Consider the following 14,639-nt stretch of genomic DNA (forward strand, 5'->3'; position numbering starts at 1 on the left):
AGCAAACATGTAAACATGAAACGGGGGCAAAAGAGAAAAATTTCGGGGTATTTGAAAAATTATTACATGGAACATTAAACAACAAACACGAAACATCTTACTTAAAATATGCAACCGCGAACATAAAATATGAGTACCTCGGTAACAGTGAACGTACAACGTCAAACATGAAATGTAGAACAGCAAACATGAAACGTGGAACGTAAACATGAAACTGGGGAAAAAAGAAAAATTTTGGGGTATTTGAAAAATTATTACATGAAACATCTTACTTAAAATATGCAACAGTGACAACAAAATATGAGTACCTCAGTAACAGTGAACATACAACGTCAAACATGAAACGTAGAACAACAAACATGAAACATAGAACGTAAACATGAAACGGGGAAAAAAAGAAAAATTTTGGGGTATTTGAAAAATTATTACATGAAACATTAAACAACAAACACGAAACATCTTACTTAAAATATGCAACAGCGAACACAAAATATGAGTACCTCAGTAACAGTGAACATACAACGTCAAACATGAAACGTAGAACAACAAACATGAAACGTTGAACGTAAACATGAAACAGAGGAAAAAAGAAAAATTTTGGGGTATTTGAAAAATTATTACATGAAACATTAAATAACAAACATGAAACATCTTACTTAAAATATGCAACAGCGAACACAAAATATGAGTACCTCCGTAACAGTGAACATACAACGTCAAACATGAAAAGTAGAACAGCAAACATGAAACGTGGAACATAAACATAAAATGGGGGCAAAAAAGAAAAAAATTTGGGGGTATTTAAAAAATTATTACATGAAATATTAAACAACAAATATGAAACATCTTACTTAAATTTTGCAACCGCAAACATAAAATATGACCACGTCTATAACAGTAAACTTACAACATCAAACATGAAACGTAGAACATCAAACAAAAAACGTAAAACGTAAACATGAAACGGGGGCAAGAAAGAAAAATTTTGGGGTATTTGAAAAATTGTTACATAAAACATTGAACAACAAACATGAAACATTTCACATAAAATATGCAACAAAGAACATGAAATCTGAGTACCTCTGTAACAGTAAATAAGAAAATCAAACATGAAACATAGAACAACAAACATGAAACGTAGAACGTAAATATAAAACGAGGGCAAAATGAAAAATTTTGGGGTGTTTAAAAAATAATTATATGAAATATAAAACATAAAATATGAAACTTGAAACGTTAAATATGAGACATATTTCATAGAAAATAAATTAAACTTTTGTCCTTATGTTAACATACATTTTACTTTGTTTTTAAAATTATTTTTAATAAAAAAATATTTTTTTCTATTTTTACTTTACTTATCCTTTTTTACTTTTTATTATTATTATTTTTTAAAATTTATTTATATTTTATATTTTATATTTTATATTTTAATTTATTTAAATAAAAAATACATATTAATGGCAGCAACCGATTTGTTGCCAATTATAAAAGTTGTTAAACAACTAGGGGTCAACAAATTGACCCCCTCTACGATACAGGGACTCAGTCCCTGTATCATAGCCGTGTCCTAACCCTTCCGTTTTAATTGGTTTCCCTTCAGTTCCCTCGTAAAATAAGGAAAATAAATAAATAAATAAATTTTTGATTGTTGACGAGTTTCGAGGCTCTTTGTTTGTCGTAAGTTACGAAGTCACACGACCCAATTATACATGTTTTAGAGGCCAGGTCAGCAACAAAAATATTGCTGGCGTGATGCGATAAAGGGTAATGATACAGCCACAAACTTTTGTACAAACTTATTTTGTGCAAACTGACGTGGCATTAATTCATTGGTTGAATGAAAATATAAAATAATAAAAACAAATCATGTGGACCAAGTGATATTTAATTCAACCAATCTTATAATACCACGTCAGTTTGTACAAAATAAATTTGTATAAGAGTTTGTGGCTATATCATTACTCTTTTTATTTTTATGGGAGTTTTCCATCTATTTTTATTAGGCTATTTGCCTCTCCTTCTTGTGAGGATTTTTTTTTCCTACTTTGAATCTTTGATAGATTTATTTGTCGGGGATCGTGTTTTCACTAATATTGCTTAGGTTGTTTTCTTTCTTCTAGCCGACATCTTTCATGACAACCATGCTCTTTAAATTAAAGGTCTTGTTACTTATGAGAGAACTCATGAAATTAGCTCGTAAGGAGTAATTATGTGAAAATCACTATAAGAGTTAGAGTGCGTTTAGAATTGAGGTTGGGTAGTTATAATAAAATGTTTGGTAAACATTAATTATTGTAAATTAAAAATTATATTGATATAATTTTTTACTTATACCATGAGAAATTTATTATATTTTTAATAATTTTATCAAAATTATTATTTAAAATTTATATTTACTACAGCAGTTGTAACTTAAAAACTATAACGCCTCAATCTCAAAAAATATCTCAATGTTTTAGTTTGTATCATTTGAGAATACATAGAATTAACGGGGCAATTTTATAAACTACTAGTGTAATCTCATACACTTTCTTTTTAAATATTATAGCAAATACATATTTAAGATGAAAATTTTTCTTTCTTGTGGAGTCAATTTCCCACTCACCCTTATGAGTAGATCTGGCCTTCTTGTTACCTGCGAGTTATTTCCTTTGCTCACCTGTATGTTTCACCGGATTTAAAGAGTTTGAAATTTTTTTTGTCTCTATGGCTTTGAGTTATTTTATTTTAATTTTTGTATGACACGAAATATGTCTTATTATAAATCTCACGTTTAGGAAAAAGTGGAAAGAGATTGAAGCGGCCCATATTAACTTATATGATATAATGATTAATGTGGTATAAATAAATGGCGAAGAAAAAGAAAAACAAAAGCGACAGCGACGAAGAGGACGACACCTTCTACTACCGTTACGCCTCCACCGGCAACGCCCCGGCCAACCCATCGTCGTCGTCATCAGCTGACGTCACTTCAAGTGGACCCCACAAGAAATCGAAGGGCTCGGGCGGATTGGCCCCATCCAAGTCAACGGTCTACGTTTCGAACCTCGACTACGCCCTAACGAACTCCGACCTCCACACGCTCTTCTCCACCTTCGGCAAGATCGCCCGCGTCACCGTCCTCAAAGACCGCGCCACGCGCAAGTCACGCGGCGTCGCCTTCATCCAGTTCGTCCAAATCCCCGACGCGCTCTCCGCCGCGCGTGCCATCCACGGAAAGGTCCTGAACGGCCGCACCGTCAACGCCAGCATCGCCGCGGACAACGGCCGTGCGTCGTCGTTTATTAAGAAGAGGGTTTACAAGGACAAGTCGAGGTGTTACGAGTGTGGGGATGAGGGGCATTTGAGTTACGAGTGCCCGAGGAATCAGCTGGGGCCCAGAGAGCGCCCGATGCCGAAGAAGCTGCGGAGGAGATCGGACGGTGAGGATGAGAGTGAATTTGATGATGGGGGTTGGGCGTCGGTGGTCGATGGTGGGGCGGAGGAGAGGCTGCTGCTAATGGGGGAGAATGAGAGTGAAGAGAAGAGGAAGAAGGCGAAGAGAGTGAGTTATTTTAGTGATGAAAGTGATGAGGAGGAGTGAATTTCAGGTACTGCAATTGTTTGTTTTATGAAAACTGCTTCTTGTTTTATGTAATGATGGTTCAGAAGTACTTTTATAGAAAGGGATTATTGTTTTATATAAACAAACTAATAGTGGTTCAGGCTCGGAAGTGCTTTTATGATAAGCTAGAAAGTACTTGTTAATTCAGTCATTTGAAATAATGGCGGTTTGGAAGTACTTCTATTAAAAGTTAGAAAATGCTTCTGGTTTTATTTAAGCCGTGGGAAAATGATGGTGGTTCCAAAGTGCTTACTTTAAAAGTTAGAAAGGTGCTTCTTTGTTATTCAGTCATGTAAAAGTAATGGTGGTTTGGTAGAAAGCGCTTCTTCTGGTTGTTTTATTCAGTTATGTAAAAATAATGGTGATCTGGAAGTGTTTGTATGGCAAGTGCTTCTGGCCTTTTGAGAAAGAGCTTGTTTGATGGAAGTGCTTGAAACCGCTACATAAAAAAGGAATTATTAAGTTGTTCATCAGAAAGAATTTGAAGTAATTTCTGATTTTAAATAATGCTTATATAAAAGAATTTATCAATAATCTAGTGCTTTGAAAAAATCCTAGTGTCTATATCTTTATGAAGTGTGACATGATTGTTTGATATAATGACACTGCTTGAGGTCTGCAAAATTGCAATTGCATTCGTAAAATATGTAGGATAAATTGAAATGTGACGGAGAAGTACGTTGGGTACATAGATTATTTTAGTGTTTAGCATTTGTACTGAAATTGAAAAATGTACATGTAATTCAGAGCTAGGATGTCTGGTTAATATAATTTATCAAATTAGGTAGCCCTTACACTTTTACCATGAGGACCCTGTATAGACATTTAAAGGCGACAGACCCTGTTGATAAGTGTTATTCGTGCAATATGTGAAGCTTTGTCTATGACTTGTGGGGGTATTTTTATCATGGTGTCTCCTTTTAATTTTTGTGACAACATGAGCATTAGATTTCGTTAGACTACTACTAATCATACTCATTTTCATTAGATGCACAAAAAGGGGGTTATGCCATGGTATGCTATCTGTTTATGGAACATTGGTCGTATGAATGTTCTAAATAGATAAGTGTCAATTAATGGATAGTTGTGTTGCTCACTCCAGCAATATGAATGAAATTGCTTGAGGATTAGCTTGGATTTTTGTTGGTTGTTCAAGGTGTTGTAATTGAACTTCCAAGACACTTGTTTGGATGCTAGTTTGGTTAAGGAATTAGATCATATGAACAACAACCTAGTCCTTGTTCTAGGCCTTTAATCAAAGCATGTAAAAGTCTTCAAAGCATAATAATGCTCGTCTGACTTTGACAAATTAAAATTGGTGGGCGAAAAATTTGAAAAAATTGCACGCAAATTGAATTTTTTTTTTTTTTTTGGCTTTTTACGTGCAATTGTGCAAGCTTTGTTGCCTATAAATAAAGGGCACTTCATTCATTTCTTTGCATCCTAAATTTGGATGAAACAACTCAAGCGAAGAATTGTTAAGGGAGTGAGCAATTAGAGAGTGTGAGCAATTGAGAGATTTTTCTTTTCAAGTATAGTGAGAGTACTTGGTGTATTTGGTTTTTGGGAAACAAGGTTTCTTTACTCTACTCTATTAATCTCTTGCTCCTGTGAACATAGGCCAAACCACATTGAATTCTTGTGTCCTTTATTTTTTTTGAGAATATTTGGTGCACTTGATTCTGCATTTCGTGCACAACACTTAGTTGGCTTACATAAATATATAAAGAAGCAATGATTATGGATTAGTTGTTTAGAATCATATCCCCTGACATTGGGATTTGATATGCAATTATTGTAAAATTCTTATCATACTTGTAAATCTCTACTAGGATAAATAGAGAAGGGCAGTAACTTAGAGCCAAGTTTGCCAAGTTGAGCATTTAAGGCTGTGCATCTAAGTTTCTGAATAGCATGTGACTCGCTCTAGGCATGGGGTCTTCATGCCTGCGTCCTTACCCTCATCTTCCATGAGTCACCTCGTTCGCCGCCTTCCCCAACATTAACTCCTCGTTTCTTTGGCTCTAAACCAATTGTCACAGACCATCTTTATTTATACTAGGAGTAATGATAGATGAACACAAAATTGACATAAATTTTCCATCCAACTTTTGTGTTCTTTTATGATCACCCTTATACTAGTTTACATGGGAAACCCGAAAAAAAAAAAAAACAATTATTGCACATCAAATCTTGCATATCAAGGGATATGATTCTATGTAAATCTAAAACTAGGATGCTAATGATTCTATCCATAATCAGTGCTTCTCAACATATGTAGTATTTACGATAGGCACTAAGTCTTCTAGAATGTTCTACAATTTGTGGAGCCGCTTGGCAAAATGTGGATGCTCTCCTAGGCATTGCGCATTGAATTAGTTGCTGGCATATGAGACTTTTGGAAAGCGGTTCTTCTTTGACATCTTATAATGATATTGGAGCAATAGATCTCTCTTATGTATTTACTTATACTGTAGACTTATGTAAATGGGTTTCAATTTGAATAAGTACATGTACGGGGTAGAAATGAGTTATTGATGTATTGCTGTCCGTCACTGATTTGAATAACCTGATTTGCAATTTTCTCTGCATTCTGTTTCTTTTCCTCTACTTTATTTGAATTTTTTTGGGTCAGGACTTTGATTACCAAGTTTGTAACTTGTTTTGTGTTTGAATCAATGTGTGAGGAATGATTCATTGTCATTAGTTTTCTCTTCGTTACCTGACCAGCTTCCTTTCTTTGTTTGCAGAATTTGACTATTTGGATTATTAGTCGACAAGCTGCAATGAAGGAACTATTGAGTGGAGACTATGGAACATTTATTCTATGGTGTCTTACTTTAATAACATGAGGTCAAAGTTTCAGTGAGGACATCACTTCAGTCTGAACAGCTTCTTGCGGAAAAAAAATTCTCGTACAGTTTTCGCTCTTTAAAATTATTTGTAGCAATTTCATTTCAGTGTTCAGTGAGGTTTTGTATTAGATCAGATTTTTTTTTTCCATGTCCTGTAAACTGATGTACAGTTTTTGTTATGAAGTGGAAATTGGATGCGTTGAGGAAATTACTTTGCATGACCGCTAATGCTGTATCCTGAACGGATAACCTAAGAAATTTGCTCATTTTTATCCATCATCTATTACTAACAAGAAATAACCAAGCAAATACAATAACAAGTACATTACAATGAAGTTACACAAACTCAAGTTGCTACAAGAGATAACTCATCCATTGATCTGATAAAAGAACTGAGCATCTTCCTCGGGTGCACATATCTCGAAACCAATATATACTATGTTATCATTTTGTTGACGTTTCATTGATACCATAAACTCGAGCAGGAAATAAATTGAAGTTACCACTTCAATTTTTGCTGCCGCATTCTTTGATGTTCAAGTAAATCTAATCTGCATCTGCCAGTACTCAACTGGATTGTTGTCCAGTCTGCGTGTATATTCAAATATATGGTTGGTGATACGGAATTAATCATGCAACTGTACATGTAAATGTCAAGACATAAAATCAGCTTACCAGCATTTCATGATCACCCATAACCTCTTCTATCAACTCCTGCAGTGGCTTATCAGCACTATTCGGAACAAGAGCTGCAAACACAGCAGGTTCTAGGCCTGCATGGAAGTAAAACAACATCTTAACACTGTTTGCTCGATGGATATACAAATCCCATCTAGCAACATTATCATCTTCAACTTCATTGTTAGAAAGGAGAGAGATTCATTATTATAAGTAGCCTTGTACAAATATATCCACTTCAAGGTCTGAAACATGATACTGCAGTGGTGTTTCAACAGAAGATCAAGTACCTGTCTCTGGAAATGCTTCAATAAACATCATCATTTCCTCCCCACTAAGGCCAGATAAGAAGCATATCCGTGGCAGTGACTCTGCAACCTGAGGAACGAAATACACTTTGTAATCTAAATAAATAAAGAGAATGAATACAAGATAAATCTTAACAAGAGTCATCATATTATATGAAAGGATTTTATCACATAGAATCATATCCCTTATAAGAGGTTGAACTTTTCTCCTAAAGCCTTCTCAGGTCAAAATATATATATATATATATAAAGATGGCAGTATATTAATAGTAGCTGAAAGATAGACAGATTAGCTCAAAACCATGTCTGCAAAATACATCACACCTCGATTCAAAAGCAAAAAAGACCCAATTACATTGTCCGGTTCTGTATGCTTTGTTCTTTTACGAGTTCATCAAATTGGTCAACTAATGTTTAGATAGTTCAGTTTCCCTATGCTTTGTTCATCTATAAGCCCATCAAATTAATCAAGGCAGTACCTATCTCTCCCATCAGCATACATCATGTAAACACATAGTATGTTCAGAAAAAGATGGAAAACGAGAAAAACGGAATTTTCCGCCAGGCAATAATTTTAATTTCAACCTTCACGGCTTCCAAGTTGGTTTGTTTTGTATTCATTGCCTCCCAAAGTGAACGAGGGATCATGTCTTCAGTGCAAAAAATAACCTACAATAATGAATGATCAGATGAAGATAAAAAATCTCAACAACATATAGCAATCTCAATAGGGTCAATTATTTAATTTGCAAAATGCACAACTTCTAAGAGCAGAAACTTCGAAAAAATGTGAAGACCACTTTCGAAAACTTTCTAGGACCATTTGGTTATGGAAAAGCTCCACTGTTTTAACTTCTTTAGAGAATAAAAAATCATGAAAAAGTTGAATTGAAATAATACCTCCAAGAATTCACCATCTAGCTCTTTTAAAAACTGCCGAATCTGCAAGTCATTAAGAATTGCTTAGTAACTTAGAATCAATTTTCTTAAAATTCAATTCTCAATCAGATCAACAAAGCAAATAAGTGAATATAAAAGGTCAGCAAATATAGAACTAGACAAAAAGATTCACCTTCACTGCCTCCTCCACTTTAAAGCCCAACAATAATAATGCCTGAAAACAAGATGTTTTTATAGCAGTAAAGACTAAAATAACATAATTTTATGCAATATTAAACATTAAAATACATTGACAAAGAAAGAAGCATTTATTATGAGAACTGGAATAGAACTAACCACAACTTACAGGGGGGCCGAACGTAGGATCATCAGCATTTAAAGGAACAAACTTTGAATCTTCAGTTAACTCACCGGGAAGTCCTGTAACATGCAAAAGAAAATTAATTACTCAATACTTCAATTCAAGAGCAACAAAAACAAGAAACCCATTTTAGAATTATCAATGTAAAGGTAATATAAAAATTGAAAAGAGAGAAACGGGTAAGCGCACACACCTTCAGCTGATGCACATGGTGTTGGCGGGTGCTTCAGCTTCAAGTTGTGAGCACGCCTACTACCAGTCTTTGCTGGTAAAGAAAAAGAACATTTTGAATTTTGTGAAACTGTAAGTGGGTTTGATGAAACCGCAGGAATCAAAAGTGAAGGAGAGTTCCGAACATGATTTGGACAAAGGGCAGTAGCTGTAGCTGAAGCCATGAGAGTTTCTCAAAATGCTTAAAAGAAAATGTTCTTTCTTTTTCATCCTTTTACCTCTGTTGATAACGTTAGGTGGCTTAATGAGTTTGGGTTTGCGCCACCACCATTAGCTCCACAATTTGGCATTGTTAAGCCAATAACGAGTGGACACATCAGAGTTAAACATGACACATAATTTTTTGATTAATTTTATTATTCTAATTATTAAAAAAAGAACTGTAGCCTGTACATATTCCATGACTAAAATTTAAAGCATTTAAATTTTGATTGGCTGTGTAACTTCCATTCATCTCGTCACATTTCTTTGTTAAATACCGATAGGATCCAACCGCAAGTGAAAATGCTCTGTTCCCACAAGCTATTTTAAGAACTTTGTCAATTAGTTTTGGACCATAATTTCTCAATTACTCTTTAATCTTTATTAAGTTTCACAGTGGATATACAGGTAATTAGGTTATTAACCCGTGATCATTATCTAAATCTGAATAAAATTCAAAGCATTTTACTGGACAATTGAGAGGTCCCTAAGTTCTCAGTACTCCAGCTTCTGAGCTATCAACACTAGGGAACTTCAGGAGATGCTACAAGTATGGTCACCATTGCGTGACACGAACCCATCTCAAATTACCTACTCATCCAGTTAGTAATTAGAACGAATGTATATTCTTGCATGTAATTGTATAAAATGCTAGATAGATCACCTAAACAAACTGCATTCCTAAAGCACAGTACATATATTGTGAGTGAAGAAGGCTGTTTAACTTTCTCCCTACTTTGTTTTTTCAATACAAACTGAAGAATGTCACTGTTATCATATTTAAATATCCTCGAATGTGTCAATTGTTTTCGGTTCTAGTCATCGGCTAAAACTCAAAAGGGGTTCTTTTGTGATTGGATGTCTACCTTCTGATTAAGCCTTAAAGCTTACCAAGCCATTTGCAAATGAGATTGAATGGATGCTTTTGGCAGCATAATGTACAGAAACCCTTTTGCTTTCATTCTGCTATATGAAAACTTAAAAAGAGAAGGATGTTTGAACTCTTTTACATTCATATAAATCACCAGCCATTGCCGTGATGCTAGCTTTTGAATATTGTACGGCAAACAAAATAAGAAACCAAGCAAGAAAGGGTGGGTGCCATCAGTGCCTATCAAAAGAAAAATTCAACCAGCAAAATATCCAAGCATGCATTAACTTGTAAACAGTTGTGAGGAGGACCATAATCAGGAGAAATTAACAAAAAAAAAAAAGTAACATTTATAAAAAGTAACATTCACAGAGCTTTAACGTCATTTGACAGTCTGGCGTGATCTCGTTGATAGGATCATAATCTGGGTAAGCTTTAAACTGGACAGCAGGACCAGTTGCAAAGTCATATAAAGATATTAATGGCATACATTCAAATTGATATGAATTCCTCGTTTAGCTTGCTTCCTCGGTGCACTGTAGAGGGGTAGAGGCCAATGCCTGAATAAATGATTCTCCGGGTTATGTAGAAGTCATTCTTCATAAACTGGGATGCTCATCTAAGAAGGCCTAGTATTTTTTAATTGAGTTGGACATGATGCTTTCGACTTTGTACCACCAGGTGAGTGTGTAGACGTGACTTGGGTATGGAATTGTTGGTCGATCCATCCACAAGCAAGCGTAAGCATTGAATTAGAAAGTGCCATGAGGAAATTTTGTTTAACCTGCAATTAAATATCTTTTATGAGAAATGATCGCTTTAAGCTTATGTTACATTCCTATGTGAGGAATGTCACATTGTTTGATGATTTTTGGGATAAATTTTAGGGTATGAACATTACATTATAAGATAAAAAAATATTCAAAACAAGCAGCGGGTATAAGAGCATCACCATGTTTATTTCGAACTATTAGAAAAATCACAGTGAGTTAAACAAATAAAAACCAGTAGCTAATTTAAACAACGTAAAACAGCAATTGAAAATCACGAATGAACAACTAAAAAACAGCAGGGAAAAGAAAACTGAAAACAAAAAAATAAACCCGAGGCCTACACAGGACAGTTTCCTTAAAACAGATTTACCACCTACTGCAGTGCTTTAGGTTTGAAGGTAACTGTTTTACCAGGATACAACGGGCACGAATTTTTCGTCAAGCACAGACAGATAATTCGGGCGAATCACAACAGTGTATAAGCTCGATGAAGAACAGAACGACAAAAAAAGGAAAGAAATTTTTGGAGTGCTCTTTGAAATATAAGTGTGCAACCCAAGAGGGGGGGTGAATTGAAATTTTAAAATTTATCCTAACAAATCCACACAACAAGCAATCTAATGTCTTAACAATAATTGAAAACAATAAGTTCAATTATAGCACAATAATTAAAAAGTAAAGGAGAGGAGAAACAAACACACGAATTTTTACGTGGTTCGGCAATCCCCGCCTACGTCCACGCCTCCAAGCGATCCAAGCTCAAAGATTTCACTATCCAAGCCTTTCCAAGGCTTCAACGATTACAATTGACTTCGAGGTGTCAATGAACTTTTACAACAAGAGATTATATCTCCAATCTTTTCACTCAAGTGTCTCACACACTCAAACTCTTACAAATGAATTGAAGAAATGAAAGTTACAATGAAACTCACTCAATGAGTAGATATTCAAAGATGAAGAACAATGAATGATTCAATGATTTGTGTTTTGCAAGTTGAAGGCTCAAGATATCACGTGTGCTTTTTGTTTTTGCTTGTTGGAGAGATTCAAAATGAGTTGGATTTGAGTTCTTATAGTTTGAGCTCGAAAACTAGCCGTTACTCACATTCCAGGCGTATCCGGTTTGCCATTTATGGAATCCGATAAGTTGGATTTATTTTACCGTTAAGGCAAAATTCAAAATTTTGCCTAGCCGGCTTGCCGGATTCGGAATCCGATAAGCCGTTTTCGTTCTAGATATATTCTGTCCCGAATCTGGTTTTTTGATTTTTATAACCGGTAAGCCGGATGCTACAGTAACCTGCTACAGTGAAATTTTTCTTAAATTTTCAGTTTGACCCCAAAACTTTATAAAACTGTAGTATGTCCCAAAACGTTATGAAACTTTGCAAATAAGTCCAATTTCTGAATTTCTAAATAATTCTTCATTAATCCCAAACTTTCTGAAATTATGATTTCGCCCAAACTTGTGAAATTATAGAATGACCTAAAAATATTTAAATAGTTTCAAATAGGTCCAAATCCGAAATTTAAAACAATATCAAAGATTTTGAAATTACTTTCATTTTAGTCCAAAATGCTTTAATTCCATAACATCATTTTCTTATTATAAAAGCACAATTTATAAATCTTTACTTAATAAATACATGTGATTTGTTATCATCAAAATCAATATTTATAGTCATATAGGCTAACAATCTCCCCCTTTTTTATGATGACAAAGCACATTCAAAACTTTAATCTTGTTATGAAAAAGCTCCCCCTTAATCAATGCAAGTTAAAAAATGATTTTAAAATAATTTAACAAAAACTCCCCCTGCATACATGCTCCCCCTAGATACATGCATATTTTCATAACACATATTAAATCATTCTCCCCCTTCATCATCAAAAAGAATAAAATGCTCTCTCTATCAATCATCAAAATCGCAACATAAGCACATTAGTAAAAAAAATATCCATAAGCATAAGAAAATCCATATAATCCATAATAATCACTCAAAAACAAATCCATAACATCCAACATAAATAGTCACAACAAATCCATATCATCCAAAACAAATACATAAACCGAAAAGCATAATAACCATCCATAGAGTCGAAAATAAAAGAACACATAATGCAGTAAATGAAATGTAGGTGTATCCAAGTACAAGTACTACTCAGGTGGTGAGGATGGAGGTGGAAACGGATATGGAATGCCGAAGTGCTCGAAGAGGAGGCGCTGGCCATGAATGAGCTGCAGCTGCAGCTGCCGCTGCTGCTGCTGCTCCTGCTGAAGCTCAGTCTGCCGCACCGAAAGTGTCCGCACCTCATCCATAAGCTGCTAAAGAGTAACATCTCCAAAGGTAGGAGGTCGAGGAGGTGATGAAGCGGATGCAGATGCACTAGGAATTGAAGCAACCGTGGAAGAAACTTGGCGCCTACGCTGCCCTCGAAATGAGAGTGAGAAAACTGGAAGCTAATCAGTTGGAATCACAGCATTAAGTGGCCGATCATCACTTGGGGCTAGAAAGGTGAACTTGTTATCGTTGTATTTGACCCAAGTGCCATCATTCCACTCAAAGCCTAACCCAACAATAACCTCATCCCCAATACCCTTGGACGGCCTACAAGATGGTTCTAGAATCGGCACTTCAAAGAATTTAAGAATTCGGGTAATGAAATGACCATAAGGAAGAGAGCGGGTAATCAAGGCTGGAATGCTCAACATGGTGCGAACGATGGAATAGCCCAAGTCAACCGGGCGACCTCTAAGAATACAGTCAATCATGGCGACATCCATGTGAGAAACCTCATCCAAATGTCCTGATCTAGGAAGTACAATGGACTGGATGATACGAAGCAAAAAACGAGTTTGAAGACAAAGACACTGAGTACGGAAATGAATGGTACAGTCTTCAACAGAAAGATCATTACGCCGACAAATATTACGAACGGCATCAACATGAACATAATCATCAATTTCAGGAGGTTTCCTAAGAGAAAAAATGTCCAAGCCATCATCGGAAGATCCTAGGATGTTGTCCAAGTCCGAATAATCAAACTCAATCAAAACTCCTCCAACTGTAGTGATTACTCGATTCTCTTTCTCTGCGGAACAATCTATATTCGAGTAAAATACTTTCACCAAGTCGGGATACACATTCTCCTCAATCAACAATGCATCAATCCCACCAACATCTCCCAACAATTGAAATAAAGTTCTATGACTAATCTGGAGAGTATGCAAAACATCCGGTAAAACAAAGAAAGTGTTGAGTACCTCACGAGTCCAAAAGTTTTGTTGGAACCGTTTGATCAAGTGTTGCTTGTTCTGAAAATGAATGGACTCAAAGGTGGATTGACTGGAGGTGCCCCTTGCTTCCCGTGGCCGTGTGGATGGTTGAACCGGTTCTTTGCCTTTTCTACGAACCGGCCGAGAGCTTGACATGGTGATTTTGTTGGATTTGAAGATAAAAACACCAAATAGAATGAAGATGATGAAGATTGAAAGTGACTTAGTGAAATAAATTGGAGCAAAAATGGCTTGAGAGTGAGAAATCTAGAGAGAGAAAATTCGGCTCAAAACCTAGGTTGGAATTAGGATCTAAGGATTTAGACGTTGAAAATGGGTTTCAAGGATGGTTTTGTGTTCTTAATGAGATGGGGAATGATTTTTGAGATTCAATTTGATGTGAAAAGGATAGAAAATGAAGGATTTTGGAGTGAGAAATAGAGAAAATGGAAACGGTTTTGAGAGAGAACAGAAACGGAAAACCGAAACAAGAGAGGAGAAGATGAATAGTGATAAAGGGCACGAATCCGGTTTGCCGAATTTGCTAACTGGCAAGCCAGTTCATGGACAGATTCAA

The 14,639-nt window shown here is 35.4% G+C and overlaps 2 protein-coding genes across 2 annotated transcripts; one reads left to right on the forward strand and one right to left on the reverse strand.

Annotated features, from left to right (window-relative positions):
* Positions 1 to 2,589: 2,589 nt before the first annotated feature.
* On the forward strand, positions 2,590 to 6,670 carry LOC102617595 (U11/U12 small nuclear ribonucleoprotein 31 kDa protein). Its single transcript, XM_006485528.4, has 2 exons — positions 2,590 to 3,593; positions 6,358 to 6,670. The coding sequence occupies exon 1, from the start codon at positions 2,852 to 2,854 to the stop codon at positions 3,584 to 3,586; it is 735 nt and encodes a 244-aa protein (XP_006485591.1). The 5' UTR covers positions 2,590 to 2,851; the 3' UTR covers positions 3,587 to 3,593; positions 6,358 to 6,670.
* A 20-nt stretch (positions 6,671 to 6,690) lies between these two features.
* LOC102617111 (hypothetical protein) lies at positions 6,691 to 9,170 on the reverse strand. The gene is made up of 8 exons (XM_006485526.4): positions 8,903 to 9,170; positions 8,695 to 8,768; positions 8,521 to 8,562; positions 8,349 to 8,390; positions 8,034 to 8,117; positions 7,431 to 7,518; positions 7,138 to 7,235; positions 6,691 to 7,050 (listed from the first exon to the last, which is right to left on the reverse strand). Exons 1-8 carry the CDS (start codon positions 9,102 to 9,104, stop codon positions 7,030 to 7,032), a joined length of 651 nt encoding a protein of 216 aa, XP_006485589.1. The 5' UTR covers positions 9,105 to 9,170; the 3' UTR covers positions 6,691 to 7,029.
* Positions 9,171 to 14,639: the final 5,469 nt, after the last annotated feature.

This window comes from Citrus sinensis, chromosome 4, assembly GCF_022201045.2.
Source record: "Citrus sinensis cultivar Valencia sweet orange chromosome 4, DVS_A1.0, whole genome shotgun sequence".
Taxonomy (NCBI): domain Eukaryota; kingdom Viridiplantae; phylum Streptophyta; class Magnoliopsida; order Sapindales; family Rutaceae; genus Citrus; species Citrus sinensis.

Coding starts and splice junctions, on each gene's coding strand:
- LOC102617595 (XM_006485528.4), top strand. CDS start 2,852: ATGGCGAAGAAAAAGAAAAACAAAAGCGACAGCGACGAAGAGGACGAC.
- LOC102617111 (XM_006485526.4), bottom strand. CDS start 9,104: ATGGCTTCAGCTACAGCTACTGCCCTTTGTCCAAATCATGTTCGGAAC. Junction 8,563..8,694: donor ATCCTACGTTCGGCCCCCCT/GTAAGTTGTGGT, acceptor TCTTGTTTTCAG/GCATTATTATTGTTGGGCTT. Junction 8,118..8,348: donor TAGATGGTGAATTCTTGGAG/GTATTATTTCAA, acceptor TCATTATTGTAG/GTTATTTTTTGCACTGAAGA.